This window comes from Sus scrofa, chromosome 2 (assembly GCF_000003025.6).
Source record: "Sus scrofa isolate TJ Tabasco breed Duroc chromosome 2, Sscrofa11.1, whole genome shotgun sequence".
Classification (NCBI taxonomy): domain Eukaryota; kingdom Metazoa; phylum Chordata; class Mammalia; order Artiodactyla; family Suidae; genus Sus; species Sus scrofa.
The window spans coordinates 67251659-67268303 of record NC_010444.4 but is presented as its reverse complement, the minus strand read 5'-3'; the positions used below and the strand labels follow the sequence as shown (position 1 = coordinate 67268303).

At 44.6% G+C, this 16645-nt stretch overlaps 2 protein-coding genes across 2 annotated transcripts; both read left to right on the top strand.

Moving 5' to 3' along the window:
- On the top strand, positions 1922 to 2866 carry LOC100623334 (olfactory receptor 7G3-like). Its single transcript, XM_013990534.1, is given in 1 exon segment — positions 1922 to 2866. A coding segment is annotated over 1 exon segment (939 nt). The 5' UTR covers positions 1922 to 1927.
- On the top strand, positions 5155 to 6114 carry LOC100514214 (olfactory receptor 7G1-like). Its single transcript, XM_021085504.1, has one exon. It carries the CDS (start codon positions 5176 to 5178, stop codon positions 6112 to 6114), a length of 939 nt encoding a protein of 312 aa, XP_020941163.1. The 5' UTR covers positions 5155 to 5175.

The following is a 16645-nucleotide window of genomic DNA, read 5'->3' as shown; positions in this document are numbered from 1 at the left end:
AAAGAAGACGAGGGCAAATGGATCTATCTAGACTATTAATCTATGCACGGAGATTAACTGCAACAACTCCCAGTAATATTTGAATATATATATGTTTTTTGTATATATGTATACTGTATGTAAAAAAGACAATATAGGGCTGCACCTGTGGCATATGGAAGTTCCCAGACTAAGGGTCCAGTCAGAGCTGCAGTTGCCAGCCTACATCACAGCCATAGCAACACCAGATCCAAGCCACGTCTGTGACCTACACCACAGTTCATGGCAATGCCATATATTTAACCCACTAAGCAAGGCCAGGGATCCACATGTTCATGGATACTAGTCTGATTCATTACCACTGAGCCACAAAAGGAGCTCCATATTGAAATATCCTTTTTCCTCCCTTCCTTCCTTCTTTCTTTTCTTTTCTTTCTTCCTTCCTTTCTTTCTTTCTTTTTTTCTTTCTTTCTTTCTTCCTTCCTTTCTTTCTTTCTTTCTTTCTTTCTTTCTTTCTTTCTTTCTTTCTTTCTTTCTTTCTTTCTTTCTTCCTTCTTCCTTCCTTCCTTCCTTCCTTCCTTCCTTCCTTCCTTCTTTCTAGTCTTTTTTATTTTTGTCATTTGGAATTCCCAGGCTAGGGGTCTAATCAGAGCTCCAGCTGCCAGCCTACACCACAGCCACAGCAATGTCAGATCTGAGCGTCATCTGTGACCTACACTCCAGCTCACGGAAATGCCAGATCCTTAGCCCACTGAGAGAGGCTAGGGATCAAATCCGCAACCTCATTGTTCCTAGTAGGATTCGTTTCCCCTGCGCCACAACAGGAACTCCCCTTTCTTTCTTTCTCTTTCTTTCCTTCCTCCCTTTCTTTCTCACTCTTTTTTCTTTCTCCATTTCTTTCTTTCCTTCATTCTTTATACCTTCCTTTCTTTCTTCCTTTTAAACTCCATCCATTGTGTTCAAACACCATTAAGCAGAGAAGATCATGTATATTTGTGTTTTAAATTACCAGGAAAGATGTGTAAGGTAAACCTCTAAAACTGAGTGTCATATTCTCTCAAACATAAAGATAATTAGATTGAAAGTTCTGAAGTTTTACTATTTGCATGTACTGTCTCAAACATTTTGGGAGTTCCCATTGTGGCTCAGCAGGTCAAAAGCCCAACATAGTATCCATGAATATGTGGCTTTGATCCCTGGCCTTGCTCAGTAGGTTAATGATCTGGCATTGCCATAAGCTGCAGCCTAGGTCACAGATGTGGCTCAGATCCAGCATTGCCATAGCTGTGGTATAGATCTGGAGCTGGAGCTCCAAAACATTTTGCATTTGTTATTGTCTAAGTCCCAACATTACCTTGAAAACATAATTATCCAGTTGTATTTACTCCTACTTCTCTTCCTGGAGCTCCCTGGTGGCCTAGTAGGTTATGGATCTGGCATTGTCACTGCTGTGGCTTGGGTCACTGCTGGGGCACAGGCTGCATCCTTTGCCTGGACACCTAGGTGCAACCAAAAAAAATTTTTTTAATTATTTCCCTTCTATCTCTCTACTGGCCATTCTGGGGACTTAATTGTTCAGTGGCCTAGATATCAGGGTGAGCTAATTAAGAGATACTTTCTAGGATTCTGAGGATGGTACATCTAAAAATTATTTTTAATTTTATTTTTAGGGCTGTACCCACAGCATATGGTAGTTCCCAGGCTAGGGGTCAAATCGGAGCTACAGCTGCTTGCCTACGCCACAGCCACAGCAATGCAGGATCCTACCTGAGTCTGCAACATACACCACAGCTCACGGCAACGCTGGATCCTTAACCCACCAAATGAGGCCAGGGATCGAACCTGAATCCTCATGGATATAAGTCAGGTTCATTACTGCTAAGCCATGATGTGAACTCCTGAAGTTTTGTTTTCTTGTCACCATCTTTCTCCCAGACTCATCAACAACATGAAACCAGGAAACCTCTCCAATACTGCAGAATTCCTCCTTCTGGGACTGTCAGGGGATCCAGAACTGCAACCCCTTCTATTTTCCCTCTTCCTCTCTGTATACCTAGTCACTGTGCTAGGTAACCTGCTCATCATCTTGGCCATTATCTATGACTCCCACCTCCACACCCCCATGTACTTCTTCCTCTCTAACCTGTCTTTCATTGACATCTGTTTCACCACTACCACCCTCCCAAAGATGCTGGTGAATATCCAGACACAGAGCAAAGCCATCAGTTACCCAGGATGTCTCACCCAAATCTGCTTTGTCCTGACTTTTGTTGGCTTAGAAAATGGAATTCTGGTAACGATGGCCTATGACCGCTTTGTGGCCATCTGTCACCCACTGAGATACAATGTCATCATGAACCCCAAGCTCTGTGGGCTGCTGGTTCTGCTTCCCTTCCTTATTAGTGTTCTGGATGCTCTGCTCCACACTTTGATGGCTCTGCGACTGTCCTTCTGCACAGACCTGAAGATCCCCCACTTTTTCTGAGAACTAGCTCATATTCTCAAGCTCGCCTGTTCTGATATCCACATCAATAATATCCTTGTGTATTTAGTGACCAGCCTGTTGGGTGTTATTCCTCTCTCTGGGATCATTTTCTCTTATACTCGTATTGTCTCCACTGTCCTGAAAGTGCCATCAGCTGGTAGAAAGTATAAGGCATTTTCCATCTGTGGGTCACACTTAGTAGTTGTTTCCTTGTTCTACGGTACAGGTTTTGGGGTGTACCTTAGTTCTGCAGCCACTCCCTCCTCCAGGAAGAATGCAATAGTATCAGTGATGTACACAGTGGTCACCCCTATGATGAACCCTTTTATCTATAGTCTGAGGAACAAGGACATGATGGGGGCTTTGAGGAAACTCATCTCTAGAATATCATCCTTCTACTGATGTGTTAGTTGCTTTGGGCTTATGTGGCTGGAAATAACAGAAATAAATGATGAGAGAGCCAGAAAGCCTGACCAACTTCCTGGAATACTTGTGACCAGAAATCAAATGGTTAAGAGTGAGAATTTTGGAATCAGACCATCTGGGTTTGAATCCTACCTCTGCAAGACAAAAACTGTGAACTTTGACAGTTTATTTCAACTCTCTAAGCTTAGTTTCCTCACCTACAAACTTCTCATAATTATCTTTACAATTTTGGAAGACTTGAGATACTTTAACTCCACCAGTGAGAATGCATGCCTTCAGCAATAATATGGCAAAATCTCAGCTCCGATACGACCAAGTAATAAAAGCCATTATCTTTTCTAACAGTGATTTTAGAGGTCATGTGGGTCTAGGTCCAGAAAAAAAGGGACTGCATTTCACTCTGCTGTGTTGGCTTCTTCTAAGGCTGTTCCCCTTGATGATCATCAATGCCTATAGCAATTCAGGGACATTTCAGACACAATAACCAGATGCAGAAAACTGGCTGCCTCTCCTCTTTGCAACGCAGAAGGACTCTTTCCAAAGAGCAACCAAAGGACGTTTTTATTATCAGCCTGAATTGGAACATGAGTCCTATATTAGTTTCCTATTGTCTTTGTAACGCATTATCATGAGCTTCCTTCATAATTTAAAACAACACAAAGGTATTCTTTTGCAGTCCTGGAAGTCAAAAGTCTGAAATCAGCTACATTGGACTAAAGTCAAAGTGTTGGGTTCCTCCTGAAAGTTTGTCTTTATGAATTTGCCTACTTTAATAACATAAAATATTTGTCCTTTTTTGCTTATTTCACATAAAATAATGTTTTTAAGGTTTACCCATGTTGTAACATGCTGGAATTTCATTCCTTCTTATGTGGCATAAATAATAAATAAATAAATAAATAAATAAATAAATAAATAAAATTTCACACCTACTACTATCACCAGGCTTCCTGATATCATTGATTACACAGATATACCATTGATGAAGGATGGTGTGTCCACATTTGTACTGTAGGTGAAATAGATGTGAGCAGAAACAGGTGGAGCAAGGCATGGTGGACACCTGGCTTAATAGCATCAGGGAATCAACCACCCTGAATTCTTCCATCATATCATCCTTTTTGGCCATGGCCACACCATGCACAGGTTCCTAGGCCAGAGATCAAACCCTTACCACAGCAGTGACCCAAGCTACATCAGTGACTACACTGGATCCCTAACCCAGTGAGCCATCGGAGAACTGCTGTACCTTCATGGTCTTTAAGGGTTTGCACTGCCCTGCAAATGACGATAAAATTGTTTGGCTAATGAGGAGCTTTGGATATTGGTCCTCCAGAGGTACAGAGACTACAAATTGTCTCTTGACAGCTCACTCAACAACCCTTCCCCAGTAAAGAAACAGCACACTTATGCCCCTTCCTAGAGGTCTTACCCAGGAACCTGCTTCTTCCCTTTATCCCTTTCCTCTGATAGAGCTTCAGTCTCCATCACTCAACATCTAGGAGAGATCCATCATTGCATCTCTAAGGGAGATTCCATCATTGCACAGTGGTATCATCCAGGTAACCTAATGTCCCTTTGTTAATATTTGGAAATCAGGGCAGGTATTTTACTACAAGTTTATCCAGGGGACACTGTGAGAAGAGTATATGCATAAAATGATTAGAACCAAGGCATCCATTTGCCTCTCGCCTATCTTCCATCTTCTTGACATGTTCCCTTATATCTTTCCTGCAATCCTTAAAGAGCACCCACTCTGGAAGTCTCCTATTCTCTCTCCACAATAGCAAAGACTATTTTCCTCAACTGCAGGAATATGCTCATTTACAAACATGGTGATTGCATTTAACTTCCTTTTTACACTGGATTGGGGGAGGAAGCTTTGGCAATTTCACAATATGTTCCAATTCTGGGTTTTCAACACAACTTTGTATTATCTCTGTTTCCAGGCTATCAGGTATATGGGGAAGGAGGTGGCACTCCAGATGAGTGCATCAGGCTGACTATCTGTTTCTCTTAATAAAGTTACCAAATTTTTTAAATAATCAGAATAGCATAGATAGTGTAATTTTTTTAAATGACCATTCTGAACTCTTTCCGGAATTAATGAATATTGACACACTGCATGATTAACCTCAGGTCTTTTTTCAAAATAACAAAATAACATGCACATGGGAGGCATCCCTCCATTCAATTTCTTCCCTTCCTGAGCTGATGTGTGCCTAAGATGATATTCCTATGGATGACCTAGGAACCACATCTTTTCCATCAGATTCATCAACAACATGGACCCCAGAAACCAAACAGATGTTTCAGAGTTTCTTCTCATGAGATTGACAGAGGATCCAGAATTGAAGACCATCTTCTTCAGATTGTTCCTGTCCATGTACCTGGTCACTGTCCTGGGAAATCTGCTCATTGTCCTAGCTGTCATCTCTGACTCCCACCTCCACACTCCCATGTATTTCTTTCTCTCCAATCTGTCCTTCACAGATATCTGTTTGAGCACAACCATGATCCCAAAGATCCTGGTGAACATCCGGGCTCAGAATCAGAGAATCTCTTATGCAGGTTGCATCACCCAGATCTGCTTTGTCCTGACTTTTGTTTGTTGGGAAAGTTTTCTCCTTTTAGTAATGGCCTATGATCGCTATGTGGCCATTTGTCACCCACTGAGATATACAATCATCATGAACCCCCGGCTCTGTGGTCTGCTGACCCTACTCTCCTTGTTCATTAGCATTGCAGATGCCCTGCTCCACAGTCTGATGGTGCTGCAACTGTCCTTCTGCACAGACCTGGAAATCCCCCTCTTCTTCTGTGAAGTTGTTCAGGTCATCAAGCTGGCCTGTTCTGATACCCTCATCAATAACATCCTGATCTATCTTGCAGCTGGGGTACTTGCTGGTGTTCCCCTTTCTGGAATCATTTTCTCTTACATTCAAATTGTTTCCTCTATTTTGAGAATGCCATCATCAGGTAGAAAGTACAAAGCTTTTTCCACCTGTGGGTCTCACCTCTCAGTTGTATCCTTGTTCTATGGGACAGCTTTTGGGGTGTATATTAGTTCTGCAGTTACTGACTCTTCCAGGAAGACTGCAGTGGCTTCCTTGATGTACACTGTGGTCACTCCCATAATGAACCCCTTCATCTACAGCCTGAGGAACAGAGACATGAAAGGAGCTTTGAAGAAACTCATTAGTAAGGTACTTAGATTTTTGTGATTGTGTCATTGGATTTGGGATGGGTTCACCAGAACACCTCAAAGTAAAAGGAATACTACTGATCTATAATGCCTAACTCTTTCATCACCAGATTCTTATATGAATGGATAACTATAAATAATAGAAAATAGATGACTAGATAGGTGATGGATAAGTGCATTTTAACTTAGTGTTGAAACTGGACTTACTCCTTTTTTTATCAGCACTGTGATTTTGCAACACACGATTTCCATTCTCTAAGGAGTCCATGTTTCTACAGCCAGAGTCCATGGAAGTGGAATCTGAGGCAGATGCTTTTGATACAGTGATTTTGTGGGGATAGTTCTCAGCACAGGGGAAGTGGGAAAAGGTAGATAGGTCAGGGGATGGATTTAAACAAGCCTGTGGTCCACATGGATCCTGGCTCAAATATATATATACAAATATAAAAATAAACAACTCTGTGGTCATAGCAGAGACTAGATTCTGCTTCATTCCATGGATAGCAACATAGGAATTTCACCCTAGAATTAAGCCTACTGTGAGATAAGGTAGTTGATTTTTCTGCCTCAGTTCAGGAATTTCTAAGACTGGTCACTAGGAAACTGCACATGTGTGGGCCAATATTTGTATCCACAATACTCAGCTTCATCATCAGTAAATTTGCCACGATTCAGTTATCTCAGTGATTTGAAATGATTAGGATGTGTTTGAACTTGATCAGTGAGGAAAACTTTCTTTCTAATAGGAGAAAGTAATTTGGAGTCTAATATACTCAAACAATATAGACACTCATATTTAATTACAGAGATTTCGGTGGTAGAAAATATGCAGGATCAGGAGAGATCATTCATTCTTCCATGAAGTGGCTCCATGCTAGGGCTGATTCCCCTCAGGGACCCAGGTGGCTGCAACAGATACAGGCATCAATCTAGACATGATTCCCAGAGACAAAACAATTCTGACTGTCCTTCCCTGGGTCTGCTGTTAATTCGGGTCTGTTAATAATTGTTATTTCCATGGCATCATTCATTGCTGAGACCAGCTCAGCAGGATGGGGCTGAAGAACTGGTGCTGTGGAACTTAAGGAAAAAAATTTTAACATAAAACAAGACACAGAGACATTTACCTTAAACAAAGGTGGGAACCGGGGGACTCAAGGTCTCAGGGACCAAGAGCTCTGTCTCAAGAGACCACATTGCTTTTATTGTGCTCTTGAGGATTACCTCAAGTGAAAAGGGGGTTGTAGGTACAGGATATAGGGTTTTTTTAATTATTTTAAAAGTCTCTTAGCTGGTAGATGGTTAAACTTTTACTCTAAACTTTAGGCATTTAAGAATCATTAGCATTTGAGTTAGCTATCTATGCATAGCATTTCAGAGACTCCTCACTGTGCTTCCGCAAATGGCATGCCTATTTGTGGCAACCCTGTGTGCCTAGGTTGGCACCTTTGTTCTCTTTTCTAATGCATATTCTGTTAATGACCACTCATAAACCACTTGGTCGTGAGGTTCCTCTTTCTCTTATTCTTTAGAGGACATATCATGCTTGTGCAAAATGCGTGCCAATCTGCACAGGTCTGGTGTGCCTAGACCATTGTATTATGTCCTCATTCAGCTGACCCCATGAATAACCTATGCCTTTAGGTCTTTGTTCTTAAGCTTAAGTCACTTACCATCACCGTGACTGTTTCTCAAGCAGGAAGACGGGATAAAGGAAGGACAAGATGGGTTTTCAGCAAAGAGGCTAAGAAAATATTATAAAAACACGTCTCACAACAATTCATAAGTTATTTTACCTTCAATCTCATTGCTGAGAATAGGATCACATGCCATCTACACAGTTTAATTCCTGATATAGGGAAATGATTACTAGGAGGGTCTTACACTTACCACATAAGATACGGTGTGATTACTTCTGAAAAGTGAGCCTCCATAAGGTCTACATACACTTAGGACAATGTCAATAAAATTTAACTAGTATCATAGTGTTTTGTATCTTGCTTCTATCCTTACTTCTTATAATCCTATTGGTATCATGTATTTTTATCACTTACTTTGTTGCAGAAACCACAAAAACCATGGCAATGGAAGGAGACAAACAGCACTCGGAGATATGGAAAAGCAAGGTTTATTCAGCACCAGTGCGGGCTCAGAGGAGTCACCTCCAGAGTCTGAGCACCAGGTCTTTGTTCTCAGTAACTTTTATACACTACAAGGTCTTAATTTTCCCATGTAAGTCTCCCGGACCTCCCCCATCCCCAAGCAGACAGTGTTCCTCCCTAAGAAACTGAGCAAGCAAGGTTACAGAAGCGGAACTGATAAGCAATGCTGGGTACCTGATTAGCAGGGCTGCTGGCTTGGACAGAGAGTGCACAGTTGTTACATTATTACAAGAAGGGTGGCATAGTGATGAGCACAGCTGGAAAGGCTTGCAGCTGCCTTCTTAGCCAAAGGGGGGTTGTTCTTTAGTTAAAACTCCATTTCAACTTCACCTATTATATTTGTTTTCTTTTATTGTCATTTTGTTAGCCTTTTTCCCTGGTTTAATACAATAAAATAAATACTTATTAGACAAGCAGGGCAAAGGCTGTTAATAGTCTTCTGGCATCTTTTTTGTTGTTGTTGTTTTGAAATCTTCTCCTTAGCTTGTTTATAAAAATGTGTCTGGGGAGTTCCCATTGTGGCACAGCAGAAATTAATCCAACTGGGAACCATGAGGTTGCCAGTTCAATCCCTGGCCTTGCTCAGTGAGTTGAGGATCTGGCGTTGCTGTGAGCTGTGGTGTAGATCACAGATGAGGCTCGGATTCTGCGTTGCTGTGGCTGTGGCATAGGCCGGTAGCTGTAGCTCCAATTGGACCCCTAGCCTGGGAGACTCCATATGCCATGGGTGCGGCCCTAAAAAGACTAAAGACAAAAAAAAAAAAAAAAAAAAAACATCGTGTAGTAAAATGCACTTTTTGTGTACTGTTCTTGGTATTTTAACTCATAGCGATTCTCACCACCACCACCACAACTCAGAATACAGATCATATACATCATCTGCCAAGAAACTACTTTGTGTTTCACTGTAGTTGCATGCTCCTTTGTCTTTGTGAAGAGTTCTGAACCACTGATCTGTTCTCCAACCCTAGGGTTTGTATTTTTTATAGTGGCCTATGAATAGAATCAGAGGTCACCACAACCTGTGCATAAATACTTATAGTGTCTCTATTCATAATTGCCCCAAACAAAAACAACCTACATGTACTTCCATAGAGAATGTATAGGTAAACCATGGCATGTCATTTTAATAGAAGATGGTAGAAGACAGCAGTAAAAACTATGAGGTATTGATACAGGCAACAACTTGTGTAATTCTCAAAGGCATTATGCTGAGTAAAATAAGACTCATGCAAAAAAAAAAAGCAAACTTTTTATTAAAGTGAAATGGAGTTTTAACTAAAGAACAACCCCCCCCCCCCCCCCCCGGCTAAGCTGTAAACCTTTCCAGCTGTGCTAATCACTATGCCACCCTTCTTGTAATAATGTAACAACTGTGCACTCTCTGTCCAAGCCAGCAGCCCTGCTAATCAGGTACCCAGCATTGCTTATCAGTTCCGCTTCTGTAACCTTGCTTGCTCAGTTTCTTAGAGAGGAACACTATCTGCTTGGGGATGGGGGAGGTCCGGGAGACTTACATGGGAAAATTAAGACCTTGTAGTGTATAAAAGTTACTGAGAACAAAGACCTGGTGCTCAGACTCTGGAGGTGACTCCTCTGAGCCCGCACTGGTGCTGAATAAACCTTGCTTTTCCATATCTCCAAGTGCTGTTTGTCTCCTTCCATTGCCACAGTTTTTGCAGTTTCCGCAACATTTTGGTGCATTGGCCGGGAAGCCGACAACCGAGCTGGCCTCTTGTGCCACCATTGTCGGGGAACCGGGGGAGGCCACGGTCGCCAGCCCAGTGACAGTTGGATAGCGCACACCGGCCATTTTGTCAGATCCAGACCCTCACTCGGGCCATGGCCTTGGCCCACACCATTTCCCGAATGGACTCAGAAGGAAAGTGGAAACAGGTCCCTGGACAGGACGTCAGACTAGTGAGTGCCCCGGGGACATCTGCCCAAGTTAGGACCTGCCATACAGCGGAAGGAGAGACTGATCACCTTTCAGTGACCAAAGGGTCACTCAGGTCAGGGTTTGCTCCCTTGGGATCGGGAGGCTTGTCAATTCTGGTGTGTGTGTGTGTGTGAGTGACTGGAGAGAATGAGAGCCCATGCTCCACCATCTTTGGACTACGGAGCCAGAGTGAGTCCTAACCTGCAGTTCCGCGGCGACCCTCATACGGCTTATGGTGGCCCTCTTTGGGGGGATCCTGACGTTGGGGTTTATACAGTCCCACCTATGCTAAGAGGTACCTGAAATATCTCCTCCAGGGGAGCGGTCAGGCAGACGAAGCGATTGTTACCTGAGGCCTTGTCCTCACTGTTTGTCTTGCGTCACCGGCACAGGGTGGGACTTCACACAATGGGTAAATCAGCTTCCAAGCCCACTGTCTTAAAGTGTACGGTTAAGAATTTTAAGAAAGGATTTTCTAGAGATTATGGTGTTAAACTGAGTCCTGGAAAACTGTGTACCCTCTGTACCCTAGAGTGGCCCTCCTTTGGTGTTGGCTGGCCTCCGGAAGGGACCTTAGATGTGTTCACAGTTACAGCAGTATATAATGTTATAACAGGAGACCCTGGACACCCAGACCAATTTCCGTATATTGATCAATGGTTGGAAATTGCCTATTTGAGGCCCCCATGGGTTCGGTTCTGCACCACAGACTACGGACAGTGTAGGGTGCTAGTAGCCCAGTCCAAGAAGAAAACCTTGTCTCAAAAGAAGGTGCCACCTATTTATCAAGGGGAACCTGAGGACTTGCCCCCTATGCCACCACCTTATGTGCTGCTGGCCCCACCTCCAGGAACCGAAGGTCCCCAGATGCCAGATAGCCCACCACCTTCTGTTTCTCCTCCTCCTTCTGCTTCTGAAGTTCCTGAGGCGATATCACCCCCGCAGCCAGATTCTCCAGAACCTATGAGCAGGTGTCTCTGGTCAGCTCAGGGAGCAGCCACTCCAGCATTGCAAATGCCCCTACGGGAGACACAGGAACCACAGCAAGTCGCCCCCGATGGGACCATAAAAGAGGGGGGATGTTTTTATTATTTCCAGCCCTTTTCCACTGCCGATCTCCTTAACTGGAAACACCATACTCCCTCATATTCTGAAAAGCCTCAGACGCTGATTGATCTCTTGGAATTCATTTTCCAGACACACTGTCCCACCTGGATAGACTGCCAGCAACTCCTTTTTACTCTATTTGACACTAAAGAGCACTGGTGAATTGTAACAGAAGCCCAAAAATGGTTTCAGGCCAATGCGAGGGGTCGAACAGACTTGACAAACTGGGTAAGAAAAGCCTTCCCAAAAGAAAACCCCCACTGGGACTATGACACTAAAGAAAAAAAACATAACCTAGAGAAGTACCGGCAGGCCTTCCTACAGGGGACAAAAGCTGGGGCTAAAAAGCCCACTAATATAGCTAAGATCAGTGAGATACTACAAGAGCCAAATGAAAGCCCAGCCAAATTCTATGAGAGACTATGTGAGGCTTTCTGAATCTACACCCCTTTTGATCTCGAGGCCCCTGAGAACCAACGGATGATAAATGCTGCCTTTGTGGGACAAGCCCAATCAGATATCTGTAAAAAGCTACAGAAATTAGAAGGATTTGCAGGAGAGAATCCACTAAACTGTTGAAAATAGCCAACAAGGTTTTTATTAACCAAGACCAGGTGGGCCGCTGTGATGCAGAAAAGAGAATGAAACAAAAAGTGACACTTCTGGTAGCCGCCCTGTCAAAACCGGTGCACCCAGTGGGACCACCCCATAGGGGACAAGGCACAAGGCCAGGGAAAAGTAGTCTCCTGGAACATGACCAATGTGCTTACTGCAAAGAAAAGGGACATTGGAAAAATGAATGTCCCAACCGTCCTGAGAAAAAGACCAAGGCCCCACCAACCGGTACTGATCTGGGCCATTCAGCACCAACCTGATCATCCTAGCTGAGTCTGATTAGGGGGGACCAGGCTCTCTCCAACTGGGCCCCCGAGAGCCTATGGTCAGAATTCAAGTAGGGGGCCACCCCATAGACTTTATGGTTGACACAGGTGCTGAACTTTCTGTGGTTACACAACCTGTGGCTCCCCTCTTGGGGAAAGAAACCACCATTGTTGGGGCCACAGGTAACTAAACCCACAGGTCCTTCTGCGGTCCTTGATGATGTCGGTTAGGAGGCCATGAAGTAATACATGAATTTCTTTACCTGCCTGACTGCCCAGTCCCCCTAATGGGAAGAGACCTGCTGGCTAAAATGGGGGCACAAATTTCCTTTTCTACTGACGGATTGGCCCAACTTAAATTGACAGAACCCCCCTCTCCTTTAATCATGGCTCTTGCTGTAAAAAGGGAAGTGGAATGGCGCTTGTACTCTTCCCCTTCAGAAATGGGAACCATTCCCCCAGAACTAGAGACTAAATACCCATTGGTTTGGGCTGAAGGAAACCCACCAGGACTGGCAAAACACCACACTCCTGTCTTAATTGAGCTAAAACCCGGAGCTCAACCGGTAAAGCTACGGCAATACTCAATTCCCAGAGAAGCTCGACTGGGAATCCAGGTTCACCTGGATAGGCTGCTTCAGCACGGACTGTTAATAAAATGTCAGTCCCCTTAGAACACCCCTTTACTGCCAGTGAAAAAACTGGGAACACAGGACTACTGCCCAGTACAGGAGTTGAGAGCCATAAATAAAGCAACAGTCACATTACACCCATCCGTCCCTAACCCATATACCCTGCTAGGGCTGACCCCCTCCACTGCTGAGTGGTTTACTTGCCTGGACTTAAAAGACGCTTTTTTCTGCCTCTGGGTGGCACCTGCCAGTCAGCCCTTGTTTGCTTTTGAATGGGAGAATCCACCTACAGGGACAAAGGAACAGCTCACCTGGACTAGACTCCCACAAGGATTCAAAAACTCTCCCACTCTTTTTAGTGGTGCCTTAGCTGCTGACCTGGCTAAATTTCCTGGACAAAAACTGGGCTGTGTTTTGCTACAGTATGTTGATGACCTCTTACTAGCTGGCACCACGGAGACTCAGTGCCTAGAGGGAACAAGAGCTCTCCTTTCCCTACTGATGGAGGCAGGGTATCGGGTATCAAAGAGAAAGGCACAAATCTGCAAAAAACAAGTCAGGTATCTGGGCTTCAACATCATGCAGGGTCTATGAATGCTGGGGACTGAAAGAAAGCAGGCAGTTTGTGCCATTCCTGTCCCTACCACCCGCCGGAAGGTTCGTGAGTTCCTAGGGGCAGCAGGATTCTGCTGGATATGGATCCCCGGGTTTTCAGACCTGGCCAGACCTCTGTATGAGGCTCTAAAAGGGGAAGAAAAGGCTCCCCTTGAATGGGGACCAAACCAGGAGACAGCATTTCAGACAATCAAAACCAAACTCACTGAGGCTCCAGCCTTGGGACTTCCTGATGTAACCAGAGAATTTAACCTTTTTGTTCATGAGAAAAATGGGATGGCTTTGGGAGTCTTAACTCAAAAATTTGGGCCTTGGCAGAGGCCAGTGACACATCTGTCTAAACAAATTGACTCAGTTGCTGCCAGATGGCCTCTCTGCCTCCGAGCGCTGGCAGCTACCACCTTGTTGGTAAGAGAGGCTGACAAGTTGACCCTGGGACAAAACCTCAATGTTAAAGTCCCACACTCAGTTGTAACCCTAATGGATACGGGGGGCCACCATTGGCTCACACATGCACGAATGACTCAATATCAAGGGTTACATGTGAAAATCCAAGGGTAAAATTGGAGGTTGTACGAACTCTGAACCCAGCTACTTTTCTGCCAGATGAAGCAGGGCCCCCAGACCATAACTGCCTGGAGGTACTAGATGAGGTGTTTTCCAGCAGGCCTAACTTGACTGATAAACCCCTCCAAAATCCTGACCTGGTTTTATATACTGATGGCAGCAGCTTTATGGAGGATAGAAAAAGGATGGCAGGATATGCTGTGGTATCTGACTTAAAAGTGATAGAAGCAGAGGTGCTTCCTCAAGGCTGGTCAGCACAGAGAGCAGAATTATGGGCCTTAATCAGAGCACTGGAACTCAGCTGAGACCAGCGAGTTAATATCTATACCAACTCATGATATGCCTTTGCAACTTTACATGTCCATGGAGCCTTATATAAAGAGAGAGGGCTCCTCACTGCTGAAGGAAAAGGAATTAAAAACTAGGCTGAAATCTTAAAGCTCCTAGAGGCAGTATGGGAACCTAAAGAAGTTGCAGTTACCCACTGTAAAGGCCACCAAAAGGGGGATGACCCAGTGACAAAAGGAAACCGTAGTGCTGATGCAGCTGCCAGACAGGCAGCCCTGGGACAACAGCCAGACAAACCTAAGGTCTTGCTGGCCCCAAAAGTGCCAGCTGTCCCCAAATATTCTCCAGAGGAAGAAAAATGGATAAGGGAGGAAGGAGGAACTAAAACTAAAACGGGGTGGTGGGTCACACGGGACCACCGAGTTTACATTCCAGAACAGCTGGCCTACAAACTAGTCCTCCAAGAACATGAGCTAACCCACATGGGCAAAACTGCCTTAGAGACCCTACTGGGCCGGTACTATCTCATTGCTCATCTTCCTGCACTCTGCTCCTCTGTCTCTCAAAGATGCAGAAACTGTTTACAGAATAATGCCCATCAGGGGCCCCACAGACCAGCTGGGGCACAGCACTGCAGACTGTCCCCATTTGAGGATATGGAAGTGGACTTTACTGAGGTCACCCCTAGTAAGGGGTACAAATATTTACTAGTTTTTATCTGTATTTTTTCAGGATGGGTAGAGGCCTTCCCTACCCAAACTGAAAAGGCAAGGGAAGTAACCAAGGCACTCCTGAGAGACATTATTCCCAGATAGGGAATGCCTCTGACCATCGGGTCAGATAATGGACCGGCATTTGTGGCCGAAACAGTACAACAGGTGGCAAAAGCTTTACAGATCTGATGGAAACTACATTCTGCTTATCGCCCTCAAAGTTCAGGGAAAGTAGAACGCATGAACCGAACCCTTAAACAGACCCTGGCAAAGTTATGTCAGGAAACTGGCTTGCCCTGGATAGGCATGTTGCCGGTGGCCCTCTTAAAAGTGAGATGCTCACCCCAAGCGGGAATAGGATTCTCGCCATTTGAAATCTTATTTGGAAGGCCACCTCAACTAATCAGTTTAAAAGGAAACACCAGGGAGTTGGGAATTACATAAACAATTACAAGGACTGGGGCTCACTATTTCTCGGATACATAGATGGGTCACAGAATACCTGTGTCCTTAGGTGTAACAGTACACCCCCACAAGCCGGGGGACCAGGTGTAGATAAAGGACTGGAAAAAGGAGCCTTTGAGGCCAGTATGGAAGGGCCCCTATACTGTAATTCTAACCACCCCCACTGCTCTTAAAGTAATAGGAATAGATGCTTGGATCCATCATTCTAGAGTAAAACCAGCTGGCCCAGCTGACAACCATGGAGAGTGGGAGACGGCCCTCAATCCAGAGAGACCTCTTCGCCTGACAATACAGAGAAGGAGACAATGATCTCAAAGCCCTGCTCTGACCACACTGGAAGCTGGTCAGTCAACGCACGGCTGAAGCTTGAGGAATCGGCAGCCTGGTAAAATAAACTGCCTTACCTCCCTTCCACAAGAGACTCTCTAACTGCCATATACTGTTATCTTATGACCAACATGTATGTTTGCTGCCTGTTGCTGTTAATCTGGTCCCCTTTGGTTCTGCCAGGATCCATGTCCTCATGTGACCCATGCATTCGAGTGATCCGATCAGATCAAGGGGTTACATGGACTTTGCTTTACTCCACTCATTTCTCCTGTTCTGGAGAAATTCATGGAAGTTGTACTCACAACAGGACCACTTATTCTATCTGTCAACAGGGGGACCAATATACTTGCTTTGATCCACGATACTCACCAACTGAGGAATGGTTAGAAGTCCAGCGCTCTCATAAATCAGGGCAGCTAATTAATCAGACCCAAATTACCAACCCCAATTTGCCAGTATCAATATTTGTTGATGCCTGTGAAGCTATGAATGGGTCATGGACTTCTACTAGACCATGTGGAAGCCCATCATGGGAAAGAAAATATAGGCTCCAGCATAAATATATGTGCTGGGGGACCACCTGGAGTGGTTGCCATAAATGCACTTACTGGAGCTGCGTGGCCTGGGCAACCTGGAATAAGGGAGACAAAACAGCTGTCCTTCAAAAGGGTACAGCCCCTCCAGACTGCCAGACTAAAGCTTGTAACCCAGTTAATTTCACTATTTTCAATTCCAGTGAGCCCAAATGGAAGGAGGGTTTCAAAATAAGCATTCGCATTGACGGAAGAGGCCTTGACCCTGGAGCTGTGCTACATTTCCAGAGAATCACGTTTGCGCTCCAAGCTGCCTCT

Coding starts and splice junctions, on each gene's coding strand:
- LOC100514214 (XM_021085504.1), top strand. CDS start 5,176: ATGGACCCCAGAAACCAAACAGATGTTTCAGAGTTTCTTCTCATGAGA.